Source organism: Bos indicus, chromosome 19 (genome assembly GCF_029378745.1).
Source record: "Bos indicus isolate NIAB-ARS_2022 breed Sahiwal x Tharparkar chromosome 19, NIAB-ARS_B.indTharparkar_mat_pri_1.0, whole genome shotgun sequence".
Taxonomy (NCBI): Eukaryota; Metazoa; Chordata; class Mammalia; order Artiodactyla; family Bovidae; genus Bos; species Bos indicus.
In genome coordinates, this window is record NC_091778.1 from 64,123,601 (window position 1) to 64,144,025 (window position 20,425).

At 52.0% G+C, this 20,425-nt stretch overlaps 1 protein-coding gene across 3 annotated transcripts in view; it reads left to right on the top strand.

Moving 5' to 3' along the window:
• PRKCA (protein kinase C alpha) overlaps positions 1-20,425 on the top strand; it is a 303,137-nt gene that overhangs the window by 241,982 nt on the left and 40,730 nt on the right. For all 3 annotated transcript variants that reach the window (XM_019980528.2, XM_070774240.1, XM_070774239.1), the window contains exons 7-10: positions 897-1,031; positions 1,278-1,374; positions 17,457-17,594; positions 18,773-18,946. In XM_019980528.2, the coding sequence (XP_019836087.2) occupies positions 897-1,031; positions 1,278-1,374; positions 17,457-17,594; positions 18,773-18,946 (544 nt within the window). The remainder of the gene's footprint in view (positions 1-896; positions 1,032-1,277; positions 1,375-17,456; positions 17,595-18,772; positions 18,947-20,425) is intronic.

Below are 20,425 nucleotides of genomic sequence, written 5' to 3' on the forward strand. Positions count from 1 at the left end.
CAGTTTACCAAGACTTATACACGATACCCCAAGTGACCATCAGTAACTCCTGTATAAAAAATTCTCTCACATTTCAGATGTAGAATCAAGTCCTCCCTCTTGGCGGACTTCGGTTTTTTGAGGGGGGGCGGTTAGAGGAGGCTGTAGGTAAGAGGTAGGTAAGGCTGTAGGTAAGAGTTTAAACAATAGTTTTTAAAACATGGAATAAGTGAGTAACCATCGAAGCCGATGTTGCCACTGAAATGGGAAGGTTATCTTTCCATCTAAGCAGGGAAGACTTTCTGGGGAAGGCGACATTTAATGTGGGCCTGAAAGGAGTGAAAAGATTTTGGAGACAGAGATGGGAGAGGGGAAAGAAGGGAGGAAAGGTTGGGGAGTGGAGGCCTGAGTAAGTCAAGAGCAAGAAAGCTCTGAGCACAGCTGAGCATAAGCAAGGGGCCCTCTCTGCGAATGAGAATGCAGGAAGCAGCTTGTCTGTCACACCCAGACGTAGCTGTCTAGGGTATAGACCAGAGGCTGTCCAGCCTTGCTCTGGGAAGGGCTGGACAGTAAATGGTTTAGGCCTTATGGGTCATCCAGTCTCTGTTGCAGGTACTGTTCTAGATTCAGAGCTGCCATAGCCAAATGTGTCCAGACAAACAGCCGTGACTGTTTCAATAAAACTTTATTTACACACACAAGCAGTGGGCCTGACTTGCCCATGGCTCATGGTTTGCTAACCTCTTGTCTAGAGCTTTGGTTACCGAAGGGCTGGCACTTTGTTGATGATGGAGAACCACAGGAAGAGAATTGAATATACTATTTTTTTAATCTCAAGTTCAGATCTCGAGCATGTGGTATCATCCCTTAAACCACAGTAAAGATAACCCTGTATCTGTGTATGTGTTCTTTGGTAGCAAATTAAAACCTTCTGATAAAGACCGGCGACTGTCCGTGGAAATCTGGGACTGGGATCGAACCACACGGAACGACTTCATGGGGTCCCTTTCCTTTGGGGTCTCGGAGCTGATGAAGATGCCGGCCAGCGGATGGTGAGGAAGGCTGAGTGTGTCTGTGTGAGCCAAAAGTGAATTGTCTGAAAACATTAGCACTTTCAGAGATTCAGGAGACGAGCTGGCTTAAGTCCAGAGTGACCACTGCGTGTGAAGTTTCCTGGGTCCTGGCTCCCCAGTGAACGCATTTCAGAACCAGCTGGACTGGAGCCTGGGGGTGGGGGGACTTGTTGAACCCAGTGGTGCCAGCATGGTCTCACCCTCCTCTGCCCCGTGTCTCTGAAGGTACAAGCTGCTGAACCAAGAGGAGGGCGAGTACTACAACGTGCCGATCCCCGAAGGCGACGAGGAAGGCAACGTGGAGCTCAGGCAGAAATTCGAGGTGAGACCAGAGCATGAGTGAACCATCTTTCTATTCAGAAAGTTTCACTCCAGGAAGGGCCAGATTTTTGTGGTCATTGGGCTGGAAGGCAAAAGTCACGTAAATGTTAATCTTTGTCCTTATCTAAAGGCGTGGATGTTGCGTCATCGCCTTGCTTTGCAGGCTGTTATCCGTAGAGCATGGAGATTGGGAACAGCCCTGCAGAGAGGGGGCTGGTTCCTGCGTGGGGAGTCAGTCTGGCATCAGGGGGAGATGGGCAGGTCCTAGGCTTCTCCAGGCGGCAGCGTCCTTGGGTGTGACTGTTGGGCCAGCATCTCCCTTTTCTCTGCATATCTCTAGGAATGGGAGCTCCCTGTCCACACCCGGGTGCGCACAGCCTTCTGCCCCAGTGGTGTCACCTCTTCCTCCCCCCTTCACCCCTGCTTCTCTCTCCTCACCTGACGTCTCAGCTCTTAATGCAGTTTCTGCTCCAAGCACCTGCCTTACGCTCCAAGTCACAGCTTTCCATTTCTTGCCATTTCTCCAATCACCTGTGTGTTGGTTGTTCAAAGAACCCATGTAGTAGCTGATTGTGTCTCTGCACCAGTCTCATGGGGGCTTCCCTGGGGGCTCAGATGGTAAAGAATCTGCCTGCAGTGCAGGAGACAGGGGTTCAATCCCTGGGTCAGGAAGATTCCTGGAGGAGGGCATGGCAGCCCACTTCAGTATTCTTGGGCTTCCCTGGTGGCTCAGACAGAAAGATACGCCTGCAGTACAGGAGACTCAGGTGTGATCCCTGGGTCAGGAAGACCCCCTGGAGGAGGGCATGGCAGCCCACTCCAGTATTCTTGCCTGGAGAATCCCGTGGACAGAGGAGTCTGGCAGGCTACAGTCCGCGGGGTTGCAAAGAGTCAGACACAGTTGAGTGACCGAGCACTCACACACGTACCTGATTCATGACCTTGTGAAGCTTCCCCTTCCTCGGGCAATTCCCAAGCCCTAAAGAAATTCCGAGGTGCACACACATGCGGCACAGAGACCCTGCACGGCTGGCGCCCTTGGGTCCCTCCTCCCGCTGTTGTTTCTTCTCCCAAATGTATTCCGTCCCGAAGAAGCGCACAGGTCGTACCTGCCAGTTAGAAGGTTCTGAAGGGTATGAAACACAAACATTCACAGTGCTCCGTCACTAATGTTGTTTTCAGTTGCTCAGTCGTGTCCGGCTCTTTGCGACCCCATGGACCGTAGCACGCCAGGCTCCTCTGTCCTTCACCATCTCCAGGAGCTTGCTCAAATTCAGGTCCATTGAGTCGGTGATGCCATCCAACCGTCTCATCCTCTGTCGTCCCCTTCTCCTCCCGCCCTCAATCTTCCCCAGCATCAGGGCCTTTTCCAGTGAGTCAGCTCTTCGCATCAGGTGGCCAACATATTGCAGCTTTAGCTGTAGCCTCAGTCCTTCCAATGAATATTCAGGGTTGATTTACTTTAAGATGGACTGGTTGGATCTCCTTGCTGTCCAGGTGACTCTCAAGAGTCTTCTCCAGCACCACAGTTTTAAAGCATCAATTCTGCTGGGTTCAGCCTTCTTTATGTCACTGGTCACTGATCACTGACATTTGGTTAAGAGGCTGCTGATGGCAGACACTTGCAGGTAGGGCCTGGGTGCCCTCAGGAGCATGGAGGACTGGGCCGGGAGGGCGCCCTGCAGGTCTGTAGTAGAGGCCGACACACCACTTGCAGGATCACCCCAGAGACTGCAGACGCCTGAGGATCACAGGTGTGTCGGCTTTTATTTATCCTGGGGAAACATTTTGAGATTATCTTTGTTACTGATTAACAGAATGTGATCCAGTTATGATGAGAGTTAAGACGTTTAAATCACTGCACTTGAGACTCAGTTGCTAGATTGTCTGTGGAAAGAAAGCAGGCATTCTTCTGTTTACTGCTGTTGAAACTGGATTTTCCAAAAGCCTCCATCGTCTTTGAGGACTTTAGCTAATTCAGGATATTCTTCAGATGGGGGGAAAAATGGTTCATTGGAGACCCCCAACAAAGTGTAGCTGTGTGTTGATTTGATCAGGCCTGCCAGTGTTACCATGGAAACCTGAGTACTTCAGATGACCTTTTGGACACAAAACAGAAAATCTATGGGCCTCATTATGGACTCTGCTTTTTTCCCCCAAATGGCTTCCTTAATTACTTTCTGAACTGTGTGATGTTAACAGTGGGGTAAATCTATAAAATGCACATCAGTAAAAAGAGATTTTGTTTTCCTCTTTGCACGTCAGCTCTTAGAGGCAGAGCCTGAAATTGAAATGGGATGAGGTTCGGTGTTGGAAATCATTTTCTCACCTCTGTTTGAGCATCATCAACAGAGATTAACACTGCTCCTCAGCAGAGCAGACTCTGAAGGACGCTGCACAGGATTTCTAGTACTCTGGGTGGGGGGAGGGCATGCAGTTATGTGACTGTACCGCAGCCTGTTTTCAGGAGTGCGCCATGGGCTACACCCGCCTCAGAACTTGCCTGTGCTCTGTGGTAAAGGCCCTCCCCTGTGTCTCGGGCTCGTCAACCCCCGCCCCTACCTTACATCGCCCTCCAGCCCTTTAAACTGCCCCGGCGTTCCCCCGGCTCCCTTGCTCCCTTGCTGGGCACAGCTGTCTGTGTGTCATCTCCACGTAGATCCAGAGAGGAGCCTCGGGTCCTGCCGTGAAGGCTTTGGAATCTAAACTTCAGGCCCCACAAGGAATCCATGTCTCCTGGTCACTTGCCCACATCCAGGGAGGGTGCCTGAGCTCGTGTCTGATGAGGGAAGCTGTCAGAGCCAAGTCTGCTCTGTAGCCCAGGGTCTGCCTCCGTTTACACAGCCAGGCGCCTCGAGCACTTGGGTGAACAAACTGACTCGTGCGATGAGCGTGGTCATGCCTGGGGATGGACCAGCTCCTTTCTTAGAAAGGGGGAATTCTGGAAATTTCTATCCAGTGAATGCTGCATCTCCTTAGTGCCAAGTACCACCTGGGGGGATCGAGGCTTCAGACGGGGGCTCCCCTGGTGGCCCAGTGGCTAAGAATCCGCCTGCCAGTGCGGGGAGGATTCCTGCTCTGGGAGGATCCCATGAGCTGTGGAGCAGCTAAGCCCGGGAGCCACACCTGCTGAGCCTGAGCCCCCGCCCACAGCTGGGGAGCAGCCCCCGCTCGCTGGAACCAGAGAAAGTTCTCAAGCAAAGACCCAGCACAGAGAAAAATAAATGAAATTTCTTTTTTAAAAAAGACAGACTTCAGATGGGACCCTGGCTCCCGAGGACACCGCGAGCATGAACAGGGGTGGGAACCTGCCCCTGACTCCCCAGCATGCGGGTAACGTCCTGACCTCACGGAAGGCAAGCAGCCTGCTCCCAGCCCCCACCCCGCAGCTGACCCAGCTGGGCAGGGCTGACTGTGGCCATGGCAGGGTTCTTCCTCCAGCCCTGGGGAGGCCGACCCGGCCTCACTGCTGAGGCGGCGTGGCTCGCTCGGCAGGGGCGGGGCCTCAGGGCTGCAGGCCCAAGACGGGCCCAGGAGCCTGCGGCCAGGAGCTTGGGGCTTGGCTTCACTTGCAGCGATGGCTTTTGTTTCCACGGATGAGACCTCCTTTCCACTGAAGACCTGGGCCTCGGTGGTGCCCCTTCCCCGGGCATCAGACCAACAGATGCGGCCGCAAAGCCTCAGACCAGGAGCTCAGCAAGTTCAGCAGCTGGCGTGCCTTCAGCGGTCATTGAAAACCAGCTCACTGGCGTTTGGGCTCCTACACTGACCTTCTCCACCTTGAGCAGGGGATGTGCGTCCTCCCAATCCCCACCCCAATCTGGGCTGCGGCCCAGGCAGGTTCCCTCCAACTCTGGAACTGGCTGAGTCACTGCATAAGCCTTTCCTTTGATTTTTTTTTAAAGCAATTTGGGCTGTTTTGTTATATCCAAGCTTGAAACAGCTTAGAGTTCTTTCCGGGTCCATTTAAGTCTAAGAATAACTGCCCAGTGACTGCATGGCAACTGTATAGAAGCGTCTCTGCTGGAGGATTTTCGCCTCCTATTCCAGGTGGAGGCAGGAGGTTCAGTTCAGTTCAGGTTAGTTGCTCAGTCCTGTCCGACTATTTGCAACCCCATGGACCACAGCATGCCAGGCCTCCCTGTCCATCACCAACTCCCAGAGTTCACCCAGATTCATGCCCATAGAGTCGGTGATGCCATCCAGCCATCTCATCCTCTGTCATCCCCTTCTCCTTCTGCCTTCAATCTTTCCCAGCATCAGGGTCTTTTCAAATGAGTCAGCTCTTTGCATCAGGTGGCCAAAGCACTGGAGCTTCAGCCTCAACATCAGGCCTTCCAATGAACACCCAGGACTGATCCCCTTTAGGATGGACTGACTGGATCTCCTTGCAGTCCAAGGGACTCTCAAGAGTCTTCTCCAACACCACAGTTTAAAAGCATCAATTCTTCGGCACTCAGCTTTCTTTGTAGTCCAACTCTCACATCCATACATGACCACTGGAAAAACCATAGCCTTGACTAGACAGACCTTTGTTGGCAAAGTAATGTCTCTGCTTTTGAATATGCTGTCTGAGTTGGTCATAACTTTCCTTCCAAGGGGTAAGGGTCTTTTAATTTCATAGCTGCAATCACCATCTGCAGTGATTTTGAAGCCCCCCAAAATAAAGTCAGCCACTATTTCCACCGTTTCCCCATCTATTTCCCATGAAGTGATGGGACCAGATGCCATGATCTTAGTTTTCTGAATGTTGAGTTTTAAGCCAACTTTTTCACTCTCTACTTTCACTTTCATCAAGAGGCTTTTGAGTTCCTCTTCACTTTCTGCCATAAGGGTGGTGTCATCTGCATATCTGAGGTTCTTGATATTTCTCCCAGCAATCTTGATTCCAGCTTGTGCTTCTTCCAGCCCAGCGTTTCTCATGATGTACTCTGCATAGAAGTTAAATAAGCAGGGTGACAATATACAGCCTTGATGTACTCCTTTTCCTATTTGGAACCAGTCTGTTGTTCCATGTCCAGTTCTAACTGTTGCTTCCTGACGTGCATACAGATTTCTCAAGAGGCAAGTCAGATGGTCTGGTATTCCCATCTCTTTCAGAATTTTCCACAGTTTATCGTGATCCACACAGTCAAAGGCTTTGGCATAGTCAATAAAGCAGAAATAGATGTTTTTCTGGAACTCTCTTGCTTTTTCAATGATCCAGCAGATGTTGGCAATTTGATCTCTGGTTCCTCTGCCTTTTCTAAAACCAGCTTGAACATCAGGAAGTTCACGGTTCACGTATTGCTAAAGCCTGGTTTGGAGAATTTTGAGCATTACTTTACTAGTGTGTGAGATGAGTGCAGTTGTGTGGTAGTTTGAGCATTCTTTGGCATTGCTTTTCTTTGGGATTGGAATGAAAACTGACCTTTTCCAGTCCTGTGGCCACTGCTGAGTTTTCCAAATTTGCTGGCATATTGAGTGCAGCACTTTCACAGCATCATCTTTCAGGATTTGAAATAGCTCCACTGGAATTGCATCACCTCCACTGGCTTTGTTTGTAGTGATGCTTTCTAAGGCCCACTTCACTTCACATTCCGGGATGTCTATCTCTAGGTGAGTGATCAAAGTATCGTGATTATCTGGGTCATGCAGATCTTTTTTGTACCGTTCTTTGTACAGTTCTTCTGTGTATTCTTGCCACTTCTTCTTAATATCTTCTGCTTCTGTTAGGGCCATACCATTTCTGTCCTTTATTGTGCCCATCTTGGCATGAAACATTCCCTTGGTATCTGTAATCATCTTGAAGACACCTCTAGTCTTTCCCATTGTATTATTTTGCTCTATTTCTTTGCACTGATCGCTAAGGAAGGCTTTCTTATCTCTCCTTGCTATTCTTTGGAACTCTGCATTCAGATGCTTATATCTTTCCTTTTCTCCTTTGCTTTTTGCTTCTCTTCTTTTCACAGCTAAATAGGCCTCCCCAGACAGCCATTTTTCTTTTTTGCATTTCTTTTCCATGGGGATGGTCTTGATCCCTGTCTCCTGTACAATGTCACAAACCTCAGTCCATAGTTCATCAGGCACTCTATCAGATCTAGTCCCTTAAATCTATTTCTCACTTCCACTGTATAATCATAAGGGATTTGATTTAGGTCATACCTGAATGATCTAGTGGTCTTCCCCACTTTCTTCAATTTAAGTCTGAATTTGTCAATAAGGAGTTCATGATCTGAGCCACAGTCAGGCCTGGTCAGTTTTTTTTTTTTTTGCTGACTATATAGAGCTTCTCCATCTTTGGCTGCAAAGAATATAATCAGTCTGATTTCAGTGTTGGCCATCTGGTGATTCCATGTGTAGAGTCTTCTCTTGTGTTGTTGGAAGAGGGTGTTTGCTATGACCAGTGCATTCTCTTGGAAAAACTCTATTAGCCTTTGCCCTGCTTCATTCTGTACTCCAAGGCCAAATTTGCCTGTTACTCCAGGTGTTTCTTGACTTCCTACTTTTGCATTCCAGTCCCCTATAATGAGAAGAACATCTTTTCTGGGTGTTAGTTCTAAAAGGTCTTGTTGGTCTTCATAGAACCATTCAACTTCAGCTTCTTCAGCGTTCCTGGTTGGGGCATAGACTTGGATTACTGTGATATTGAATGGTTTGCCTTGGAAATGAACAGAGAGGTCAGTCAGTCAGTTCAGTCACTCAGTCATGTACGACTCTTTGCGACCCCATGAATCGCAGCATGCCAGGCCTCCCTGTCCATCACCAACTCCCGGAGTTCACCCAAACTCACGTCCATCGAGTTGGTGATGCCATCCAGCCACTCATCCTCTGTCGTCCCCTTCTCCTCCTGCTCCCAATCCCTCCCAGCATCAGAGTCTTTTCCAATAAGTCAGCTCTTCGTATGAGGTGGCCAAAGTATTGGAGTTTCAGCCTCAGTATCCGTCCTTCCAAAGAACACCCAGGGCTGATCTCCTTTAGGATGGACTGGTTGGATCTCCTTGCAGTCCAAGGAACTCTCAAGCATCTTCTCCAACACCACAGTTTAAAAGCATCAATTCTTCAGCGCTCAGCTTTCTTTGCAGTCCAACTTTCACATCCATACATGACTACTGGAAAAACCATAGCCTTGACTAGACAGACCTTTGTTGGCAAAGTAATGCCTCTGCTTTTGAATATGCTGTCTGAGTTGGTCATAACTTTCCTTCCAAGGAGTAAGCATCTTTTAATTTCATGGCTGCAATCACCATCGGCAGTGATTTTGGAGCCCAGAAAAATAAAGTCTGATACTGTTTCCACTGTTTCTCCATCTTTTTCCCATGAAGTGATGGGACTAGATGCCATGATCTTAGTTTTCTGAATGCTGACCTTTAAGCCAACTTTTTCACTCTCCTCTTTCACTTTCATCAAGAGGCCTTTGAGTTCTTCTTCACTTTCTGCCATAAGGGTGGTGTCATCTGCATATCTGAGGTTATTGATATTTCTCCCAGCAGTCTTGATTCCAGCTTGTGCTTCATCCAGCCCAGCGTTTGTCATGATGTACTCTGCATATAAGTTAAATAAGCAGGGTGACAATATACAGCCTTGACGTACTCCTTTTCCTATTTGGAACCAGTCTGTTGTTCCATGTCCAGTTCTCACTGTTGCTTCCTGACCTGCATATAGGTTTCTCAAGAGGCAGGTCAGTGGTCTGGTATTCCCATCTCTTTCAGAATTTTCCACAGTTTATTGTGATCCACACAGTCAAAGGCTTTGGCATAGTCAATAAAGCAGAAATAGATGTTTTTCTGGAACTCTCTTGCTTTTTCGATGATTCAGCGGATGTTAGGACCCTTCTAAAGCCATGCCATGTTCGTTTCAAGGCATCTCAGCCAATCTGGAGACCTTGGTGCCTCAAGGACTCAAGCAGAGACATGCTGCTCCATCAGGAAAGTGCAGGAGACACTCAGGCTTACATTTCCTCCACGGTTATTCCAACACCAGGATCTCAGTAAGGACAGTTTTGTTTCTCTTGTTCCCTTCAACCTGGATGTGGATTAAGATCTCTAGTCTAAAATAGAGCTTTTGGGGATTGGAGTAAAATGGCCTGTTTTGAGAATGACTATAAGGAGATCTTTAATTACAGATGTACAGGGCCATGATTATAAGATGTATAGACGACAGTCAGTCCAGACCTGTGAAAGTGATGTGACATTCACACGCTGCCCAGTATCCTGTCTAGTAGGCAAAGCCTTCTGAACACACAGCCTCATCCTTTTGTCTCTGCTGTCCTCTCTGCCCAGGGGCAGGGCTGTTGTGACCCTTGCAGGCTGTGGACTTCCGGCTCAGAGAAGCACCCCCTCACATTTTCTCCCAGCAGCTGACCACCCCCCACCACCACCCCGTGTGAACTTGAAGAATTAATCCCATGGCTGCCTGCATAGAATTCTCTGACAAGATGGTCTCACTTGTTTTGCTCACACTAGTACTTGAAAAAGTCAAGTTATCCAATCATGATGGGTTATTTTAGGGAGAAGTTCAAGGTGAACAGAAGTACTGGTTAGCTGGCATTCGGTCAGCAGGAACTCGGCTAATCAGCTGCTTGACAGGTTTGTTTCTTGCCAGTAACCTTGGGCTCTTCAAGATACTGAGGAGCCTTCTGGATCATCAAGAAGTACATTTTGTTACACATAGTTTTGGTGGTAAGTGGGTTTGGTTTTATTTTCTTTTACAAATAGCAGGTATCTGTGTATAAAGCGACTGGTAACTGGCTATTAGGGCTTCTGTTAGGGCTTTCCAGGTGGTTCAGTGGTAAAGAATCTGCCTGCCCATGCAACACAGGAGACCCAAGTTCGATCCCTGGGTCGTGAAGATCCCCTGGTGGAGGAAATGGCAGCCCACTCCAGTGTTCTCACCTAGAGAATCCCATGGGCAGAGGAGCCTGGTGGGCTACAGTCCATGAGGTCACACAGAGTCAGACGCGAGTTAGCAACTAAACAGCAACTGGCTGTTGGTTCAAAGTCACTCAGTTAACCAGGGCTCCTCCCTGCCAGCACCCGCCCTGTGGGTCGGGGAAGGCAGAAGGAACCATGAATGTCTGAGTGTCACGGAGCTGTTGCCTTGAGCCATGTCCGGCCACACAGACGCCAGAGGAGGAAGAGAGAGGGTCTTGGCCCCTGGTGTGACACAGTTCTTCAGGGGAAGGGCTGGTCCCCAGGCCTGCAGCCGGGAGCCCTGAGCGCTGCCCCAGTCCCCCACACACACCCCACCCCCGTCTGGCCCCATCTGTGAGTCCCGTGCCCTGTTCCCTGCCTCGCCTCATCTGTGACCCCCCGCCCCCCCATCCCCCCCACCCCTGCCACCTCGTCTGTGCCCATGACCCCCCGCCCCCCCCGTCCCCCCCACCCCTGCCACCTCGTCTGTGCCCATGACCCCTTCCCCCATCCCACGCCCCCCCCGCCTCGTCTGTGCCCATGACCCCTTCCCCATCCCACCACCCCCCCATCCCCCCCACCCCTGCCACCTCGTCTGTGCCCATGACCCCTTCCCCCATCCCACGCCCCCCCTGCCTCGTCTGTGCCCATGACCCCCTCCCCCATCGCCCCCCCCCGCCCCCTCTGTGACCCCCGTCCCCCCGTTCCCCCCGCCCCCCGTCTGTGCCCCTGACCCCTCCCCCATCTCCCCCACCCCCCGCCCCGTCTGTGGCCGTGACCCCCCTCCCGGTGCTGCCCCCTGGGCGCCTGGCCCTGCTCTTCCTCACCTCGCAGCTCTCCCTCCCCGTCCCCCAGGGGTGTCGTGACACTCCGTAGAGGCAGTGGGTCCTCCGCCCTGTCCTTCCGCCGTGCCCTCTACAAGAGCCGTCACCCGGGCTCCTGTGCCCTCCACACCGAGGCCCTGCCGCACCCCTGCTCTGAGGGATGCGCGGTGTGTCCTGTCCAAGCGGCCATGGTGTCCCAGCGAGGACACGCTCATGTGTGACCCAGCGCACGCCCGCCATCCCCATTGCCGATCAGGTGCCTTTAGGATTCCACCCGGGAGACCGCGGCCTCGCCTGTGAGTGATTCCAGACGAGTTCCGGCCAGGCTGGAAGGCCGCGCGGCGGAAGGAGTGCGTCTTTAAGCCGACGGCGCGTTTTCCTTCGTTTCTGTTCATGTGTGTCTCTGATCACACCTCCAGACCCAGTTCACCCTGGTTGAGGCACACACCTCTGTCAGCAGGCAGTCGGCGTGGTGTGCGCCGATCAGGAAGACTGCTGGAAATGTGTCACAGGCCGGAGTCGTCCCGTTGCGATCTTAAGTGAAGTCGTTCAGTCATGTCCGACCCCGTGGACTGTAGCTTACCAGGCTCCTCCGTCCGTGGGATTCTCCAAGCAAGAATACTGGAGTGGGTTGCCATATCCTTCTCCAGGGGATCTTCCCGACCCAGGGATTGAACCCGGGTCTCCCACATCGCAAGCAGATGCTTTAACCTCTGAGCCTCCAGGGAAGCCACACCCGGCTTTATTAATACCACTGCTCTGTTTCATTTTTTGCCGCATTTCTTCCCAAGTCACTTCATTGTTGTAGCCTCATCAGCCATTCTGTTACCGAAGGATCCAAGGGAACTTTGCAACTTGAATGTAAATTATTTTAAAAATCTGGTCTATTGTCATTTCTGAGAACACCGCTGTCTTTGGGAGGAGCTGTTTAGGGGCCAGCTGTGTTCCCAGTGGATTGCTCTCGTTAATAATTAAACTCAGCCCGAGATGGTTACAGCATATTCATATCTGAAGCGAGTGGAAAATGTAAACGCTCAGACACCCAGGAACAAAATTTGCAAGGAAAGCCCTCACTCCCTGCACTAAGCTAGAATCCGCAGATAGTCTTTCAGACACGCCACTCGAAGAAAACATCCCACAGATGGCCCTGCTCATTTTCTCATCCAGAACGCGTCCCTGGCACTACAGGTGCGCCCCTGAAAGCGCTTCAAGAGATTAGTGACCCGGGTGACTGGAAATGGGGAAGGGAAAGTACTCTTTGAGGTTTCAGAAGCCTGAAGGGTGTGGCGATGGGCAGGTCCTCGGTGTCAGCACACCCCCTGCGGGCGGGGCGGCTGGGGACCTGCTGTCCCCGGGGTCCCCGCGTCCCCCTACTCCCCTCTGCAGCCCCTGAGGAGGGCCCTTCGGGTGCTGCAGCCGTGCAGCAGCTACTGAGCAAACAAGGCGGGGGGAGTTCCCCGAGTACGAGGCGGTGGGCATTTGAGTCCATTTGACAGATGAAGAAACTGAGGCCTGGGAGGGGTCTGCAGTGCTGGAGCTGGTCCTCCCGGCCACATTTCCCCCAAGTCCCGTCAGCCTGTTAGTACGGGGCAAGGCGGGGAGCGGGGGGCGCACAGAAAACTGCCCAGAACAGCGCAGCTGAGCCGGGCTTGAAAGCAGGTGTCCCAGCTGAGCTATAATTAGATCCCTCCTTTTTGAAAACTGGTGCAATTTAAAAAACGCTCAGTGAAGATAGGGTGAAATCAACGATTATGGAAATTTTGTGCTAAATTTAATTGCAGTCAGCCCCGCTTTCAGAATGCTTGCTGCTGTCAATTAGAGGCATTTTAGAAAAAATTTAAATTGAGTAATTGAGCAAACATATTCAGCCTTTTGGGGGAAGGATCATATTTTTCTTGTCTTTCCCTCCATGCCTGTCAGGTTTCAAACCTCTGCCCAGGTTCCTCAGGGCGCGGGAGGCGCAGGGATGACCCTCACCCACCCACCTGTCCTGCAGCCGCTGACGAGGGCGAGAAGTGCCTGGAACTTTCCCAGGGGTCTGAGCTTTATTGCCAGCCACGGTTTGGGTTTTCATTGTTTGTTTTTCAGGAGCTCCCACCCTGTGATCACTTAGCACACGTTGAATTTCCCTGGGGGTGGCCGTTTCGCTGAATTCTGCCCTCACGTGACTCATCGTTCCATTATTTCCCGGACACAGTGCGTCTCAGGGGCTGCACCTGGCCCCCTCGGCCCTCCCTGGCATCCGTGGTTTGCAGAGTCTGGGCCCAGTCAGAGGTCTGGGGAGTCAGGACACAGAGACAGCTAGCAGTGGTTGGGGCTTGTCTCCTGAAATCACGCCCTTGGCGATTCTAGGACACGTTCCCGTGTCTGCCCACCTCCTGCAGGCGCTGTGCCAGGCTGTGCCAGGTGTGAGGCCAGGCTCTCACACGAGAGACGAGTCACCTTCTGTGAAGGCAGAGCTGGGAAGGCAGCGTTTCCGTCTTGTTTGTGCCATTTTGCAGTATTTACGGGAACTTCCCTTCTGTGGGCCATTCTAGTAAACTTGGGCGTATTTCTAAACTCGGCTAAGAGTCCAGTCAGAATGCGGTCAGTCATTGTCACACTGAGTAAAGTAAGTCAGACAAAGGAGGGATAGCATATGACATCCCTTATATGCAGAATCTAAGAAGAAATTCTATAAATGAACTTATTTACAAAACAGATACAGACACACAGACCTAGAGACCGAACTTCTGGTTGCTGGTGGGAAGGATGGGGAAGGACGGCTGGGGAGTTTGGGGTGGGGGTATGTGTGTGTGTTAGTTGCTCAGTTGTGTCCACCTCTTTTTTGACTCCATGGACCATAGCCCACCAGGCTCCTCTGTCCATGGGATTCTCCAGGCAAGAATACTGGAGTGGGTTGCCATTTCCTCCTCCAGGGGATCTTCCCAACTCAGGGATCAAACCCACTTCTCCTGTGTCTCCTCTGTTAGTAGGCGGGTTCTTTACCCACTTCTCCTGTGTCTCCTCTGTTAGTAGGCGGGTTCTTTACCCACTTCTCCTGTGTCTCCTCTGTTAGTAGGCGGGTTCTTTACCACTAGCACCACCTGGGAAACGCCTTTGTCATTGTTCAGTCGCTCAGTCGTGTCTGACTCTTGGCGACCCCGTGAATGGCAGCACGCCAGGCTTCCCTGTCCTTCAGTGTCTCCTGGAGCTTGCTCAAACTCATGTCCATTGAGTCGGTGATGCCATCTGACCGTCCCATCCTCTGTGGCCCCTGCCCTAAGCTGTGTTTTTAAAGGATAGCTAACAAGGACCTGCTGTACAGCACGCAGAACAGTTTTACAGAGAGCCTGGCTGCGAGGGGCAGAACGGGTGTGTGTGTGGCTGAGTCCCTTTGCCGTCCCCCCGAAACCATCACAACACTGTTCAGCACCTACACTCCAATACAAAACAAAAGGTTATTTTAAATAACATAAAAAAGAGAGAAAAATTGCAATCGGTCCAGAAAATAAGTACCACAAGAGGGCAGTGAAGACTTGCAAGTAAAAGATTTCCCCAAACACTGCCCCAGAAGAGAGCCAGGGCTCCACTGCGCCTCTGCCCTTCCTGCTGGGCGTGAGGACGGGCTTCCCGCTTGATGCTCCCGAGTGTCCTTTGTCTGGCGGGACTTGTCTTGGTCCTGGGAAAGATGCCCGTGGTCCAGTGGTTCCCACACTCGCCTCTGGCAGGAGCCCAGCTCACTTCATACCTATTCTGCTTTCTTAGGACAGAGAACTCCCCGCTTCTGGGCAATATTGCCAGCAGTCTGGAAGTTCATTTCCTTTGTTGACATTGAGTTCATTTGGCTCTGACCCTGCCAGCACCGACTCACAAAGCCAGCACCATGGCCAGCCCAACGGGGAGCGTTTTAGCAGGAAAAGGGTTTGCTGTTTAGTTGCTGAGTCATGTCAGACTCTTGTGACCCCATGGACTGCAGCCCGCAGGCTCCTCTGTCCTTGGGATTCTCCAGGCAAGAACACTGGAGTGGGTTGCCATGCCCTCCTCTAGGGGATCTTCCCGACCCAGGGATCGAACTGCATCTCTTGCATTGGCAGGTGGATTCTTTACCACTGAGCCTCTAGAAGAGGATACAGGTTTCAAAAAATTACCAAGTGCCCCAAATCCTCTTCCAATGACGTTCGGTGGCCTTGAGCTCCCATTAGGTGGGCATCAGGCAGATGTGTGCCCTCAGCTCCCTGGTGAGAGAAAGACGGGCTCTCTCCAGACGGAAAAACTTGACAGGGTGAAGTTTCTGGTCCCGGAAGCTCGCACACGGAAGTCTGGACTCTCGGCCACTGGGTGGGACAGACCCAGCGGCCGTTCCGGGACCTCTGGAGCGGTGGGACCAGCGGGCTCTTAGCACCGGACTGAGCCAGCCTTCGGCGGGTGTCGGCTGTCAGCGTGTGGATCTGGGAGACGGGCAAGCAGGTTGCCTGCAGGAAAGCATCACAGCTAGTACTAAGGTAGGGACACTTGGGTCCAGAAGAACCAGGGACTTCATATTTTCCACAGTGGTCCGACTGCTAATGCGTCACGGGTCCGCGTGTCTCCCGAGAGAGTGGCTGAGTTGCCATGACAACAGAGGCCTGCCAGCGGCCGGCGAATCCGGCAGCAGCGACAGCCGGTGTGGACGTGTCCGTAAAAACATTTCTCATCAAGATGACCTCACGTGCTTTCCCGTAAATTTTTGCTCTCCCGAATAAGTTCTTCACTCACCACACCGTTTGGCTGCCGAACAGCTTTCTCCTGTGCTGGTCATGAAAGAGACTCGGTAGGGACTTAATTCAGGGGCATCTGAGGCTCTTAACTGTCGCCATTCTGCCAGCGTGGCGAGGACAGAGGCAGGCTGTCTTTAAATCCAGCTGCAAATGAGGAATGATTTCAGAACCTGCGTGATGTGGGGCGAAAGGAGGCAGACAAGAACCCCCAGGCCAGATTCTGGCTGCTGTCTGTTTTTGTAAATAAAGTTTTACTGGAGCACAGCCACGCAAGTTCACCTGTTCATTCACAAAGTTCTTATGCTACCTATGCGTGCTAAGTCACTTCAGCCGTCTCTGACTCTTTGCGACCCCAGGGTCTGTAGCCAGCCAGGCTCCTCTGTCCATGGGATCCTCCAGGCAAGAATACTAGAGTGGGTTGCCATTTCCTCTTCCAGGGCATCTTTCTGACCCAGGGATCACACCCACATCTCTTGTGTCTCCTCTGTTGGTAGGCGGATTCTTTACCATTAGCACCACCTGGGATCTCCTGCATCAGCAGGCAGGTTCTTTTACTGATCACACCACCTGAGAAGCCCACGATCCCTGTGAAAGGTTGTTTTGATCAGAGAAAAGCGTCACCTCATAGCCCAGCATGTGATGAGCATGGTCAGGCTTCGCTTCATTCTTCCTTTAACCAAAATGCTAGTGCAGACCTCACGCCGAGTGCAGCACTGGGGCTGGGTCTGCAGGGACAGGGGTGGAGGCTCGTCCTGTGAAGGCACAGCCGCCCCGCAGAGCCAGGCACGAGCAGCCCACCGAGTGGGCATGGACGAAGGAGGCTTCTGCTCAGAGAGGGGGCATGGACGATTCCTTGAGAGCCTTCTCAGCCACTAAAGCAAACACGTCAGATCCCACATTCCCCTGAAGAGCAGAGCACCGACGTCCTGGTGGTCTGGTCATGCCCAAAATCTCCCGAAAGCTTCTTCACCTCCTGCCATCTCCCTGGGAGCCGTTAACTTGAGGGGTGTTAACCGAGTGACCAGTGGGTAAAACCCCTCTGGGGAACTCACAGGTCACGACCCAGGATCTGTCGGGCGCGGAGAGCACCGCGGGATCCATGGGAAACCAGATGCTCTTACAGGTCACCATTTTTCAGGAGTCCAACTCTTTACCTGAAAAAGAAACCTCTGTTCTCCTTCCTGTGCCTTTTAACACAGCAGTGAGTCACCCCACAGTCTGCCATGAAAGCGTTTTCCTCCAGGGAACACACTCTCCCTCTTCTTGCGGCTACAAGTTTCCTTTCTGCAAATCTTAGATTGGAAAATCTACAAATAAGGGAAGAATCGGTACACAGTTAATTACGTTTATTTCTTTTATTACATTAGATACAAAGTTATCTAACGCAGTTAAAGATACAAAGAGTTTCTTGTATGGGTGAGGGCAGCTTCTCATTCCTTTGTAAATGTCGGCCTTGGGGTGAGTGCGGCGATGACGGTAGGAATAGACATCTCGAGGCCCCGCTTCCTTTCCTCACCCATCTCCCCTCCCACCGCCCCCCCAGCACCGGCATCCAGCTTAGTCAGAGTTTCCTGTCACTTTGTCCCTGAGGAAATGGCTGACTGTTTTCACGTGTGTGTTATTGTTTAGAAAGCCAAGCTTGGCCCTGCCGGCAACAAAGTCATCAGTCCCTCCGAGGACAGGAGACAGCCTTCCAACAACCTGGACAGAGTGAAGCTCACGGACTTCAACTTCCTCATGGTGCTGGGCAAAGGCAGCTTTGGGAAGGTGAGCGGGCCACGTCCGAGCCGGGGGGGGCTTCCGTGGAGGACGTGGGGCCGGTCGGTCCAAGTCTCCCCGAGGACTCCGGGGCAGCCCTCTAGATGCCCCCTGGTTCCGCCACATTTTCAGGGGCTTCCCACTTCAGCGCATTAAAAACGACTTATCCAAAAGCCAGACAGGGCCCCCTGTGCCACCATTTCAGGGTTCAGGATGGAGTCGGCGCCCCACAATGGTGGCTGAATAATTTTCAAAACTGAAAATTAAATGTTGGCTTGTAGTAAATGAACATAATAGTTAAGAGATACCAGACCGGGTTTCCTCCGTGTCCAGTCTGCATATCTGCGTCTGCCTCTCTGGGTCCAAATCTCACGGTGGAGCCAGGGGCTGGCTTCAATCCTCCTGCTTTCTTTTGGATTTGGGTCCCGACTTCCTGGCTTGTGAGGAGCGTGTAAAGGTCAGTCAGGTGTCTGCTCTGAGGGTGCTCCAGAGATGACGGTACTCCTGAGATGACGGTGCTGCTGAGGTGAAGATGCTCCTGAAGTACCTGCTGATGCAGAGGAGGATGTCAAGCATCATTTTCAGCGGCCGCAATGGCGCCCTCGTGTGGTTATGGCCCACACAGCATGTACATCTTGGTGGCCTAGAAGCTATCAGTCCAGTCCGGTCACTCAGTTGTGTCCAACTCCTTGCGACCCCGTGGACTGCAGCACGCCAGGCTTCCCTGTCCATCACCATCTCCCAGAGCTTTCTCAAACTGTATGCTGGAGGAGTTTAATGTGCAGCAGTCTATGGCGCTGCAAAGATCTGGACACAACCGACAACTAACACACACACAAAACGCAGTGTTTGAGAACGGCACCTCCTGAAGTGGAGCTTTCTTGATGTCGGTGAATCTGCTGGGACTTGCCTGGTGCTCAGTGGCTAAGACTTCAGCTTCCGGTGCAGGGGCTGCAGGCTCAGTCCTTGGTCGGGGAACTAAGATCCCACATGCCTCTTGGCCAAAAACCCAAAAGCAGAAAATAGAAGCAATATTGTAACAGATTCAATAAAGACTTTAAAAATGAGCCACATCAAAAAAAATCTTAAAAAAAAATTGACAGGTCTGTACACACATTTCCCGCACCCGCCCCCCCACCCCCGTGCCGTGTGCCCCGATGTTCAGGTTGCCCTCCGTCTGCCTGCAGGTGATGCTGGCCGACCGGAAGGGGACAGAGGAGCTGTACGCCATCAAGATCCTGAAGAAGGACGTGGTCATCCAGGACGACGACGTGGAGTGCACCATGGTGGAGAAGCGGGTCCTGGCGCTGCTCGACAAGCCGCCGTTCCTGACGCAGCTGCACTCCTGCTTCCAGACGGTGGTGAGGGTCCCGGGACTGCCCCCGCCCCCCACAGGGTCATCGCGCCGCACCCCCAGCCTTCCTCCCGGGAGAAGACAGCAGCCCACATCCTCCTCTCCCAGGCAGACTGGGTACCACTGGGGAATTCAGGGCATCCCCTGCTTACAGACTTGGCATTCATCCCATTTGATTCTGTGAATGCTTCTGTCAAAGGTTTTCTTAACACACACCGGGCAATGTGTTAAGGCTTAGAGATACAAAACGGTAGCTCACAGTCCCGGCTCGTTAAATCCTGGTACAGCTGCCAAATTGGCATCAGAGCATCAGGAGACCCATGTCCTAGAAGAGGATGTTCTTGGGTAATGCACACGCAGGGGTGGTAGTCTGGCCTGTTTTGTGTGGATGGTCCCTGAGCTCTAAGAGAGGCTTTATAAAAAGAATATTATTTTGTAACACAAGAAAATTAGATGATTTCAAGGTCCATAAATGGTTTTCTCGGGACATAGCCTGGCGCCTTCACTAACCTGGCATCAAGGGCTTTCTGACTACAAAGGCACAGCTGAGTAGTTGCAAGACACACACAAAGCCTAAAATATTTCCTGTCTGGCCCTTTACAGAAAAGGTTTGCAGAGCCCTGTCACACAGGTTAACTTAAGAGAGGACAAAATAATTTCCACTAATCAGCCAAGTCTGGGGCATGGTGCTTGCAGGTAACCTACAAGAAATACAAACACTTAGATGTTTATATGTATATGTGTGTGTACTATACGCCGCACCGTAGTGAGGCGTTCCCAAAGGCAAGCTCTCCACGCCTCAACGGCTGTCCTGAACATGTGGCTCGGTGATCGGCAGCCGTGACTGTAGTGACGGGGCCGCAGCCTGCAGTCCGGAGTGGATGGGGGGCCGCAGAGCCAGTCTCGGCCACCAGGGGGCAGCCAGGCGCGGGCAGCCGAGTAATGGTCCGTCTCCCAGCCCCTCCCGGTAGCGTCCAAATGAGAATCTAGCAATAGGCAAAGGAGAGGGAAAAGCCCCAGCCGGGATCCTGTTACCCAGGTTACACTGATTAAGCTCTGGAAAGCTACAAAGCAGAGAAATAAAATTGAAATTAAAGTTCATAACAGGAAAGCGAGGGATTGAGGCTCCCAGCGCCCTTTCCTGGCTGTTGGCTCCAGTTCTGTCCTTTTTTCCTCCCTGCGCACCACTTTAATGTTTAATAACCTCTGTGAAATGGAGGTGTTTTCTGGAAGAGAGCAGAGGCCAGCGTTTACCTTGTGCTGCGCTGTTATCTCCCTCCTAAGCCCCCTCCACCTCCCATCTGTCCCAGTGTAATGTCCTTATAAATGCGCAGACTCACGGAGTTCTATGACATGTGCTTCGCGGGCCGACACGTAGCGTGTCAGCCAGAGAGAAAGTCAGAAACAGCATTTGGGCGAACGTGGATGCAGAGCACCGATCGGCCTCCCCACACGCAGCCCCACCCACGGCAGACGACCCTGAGGT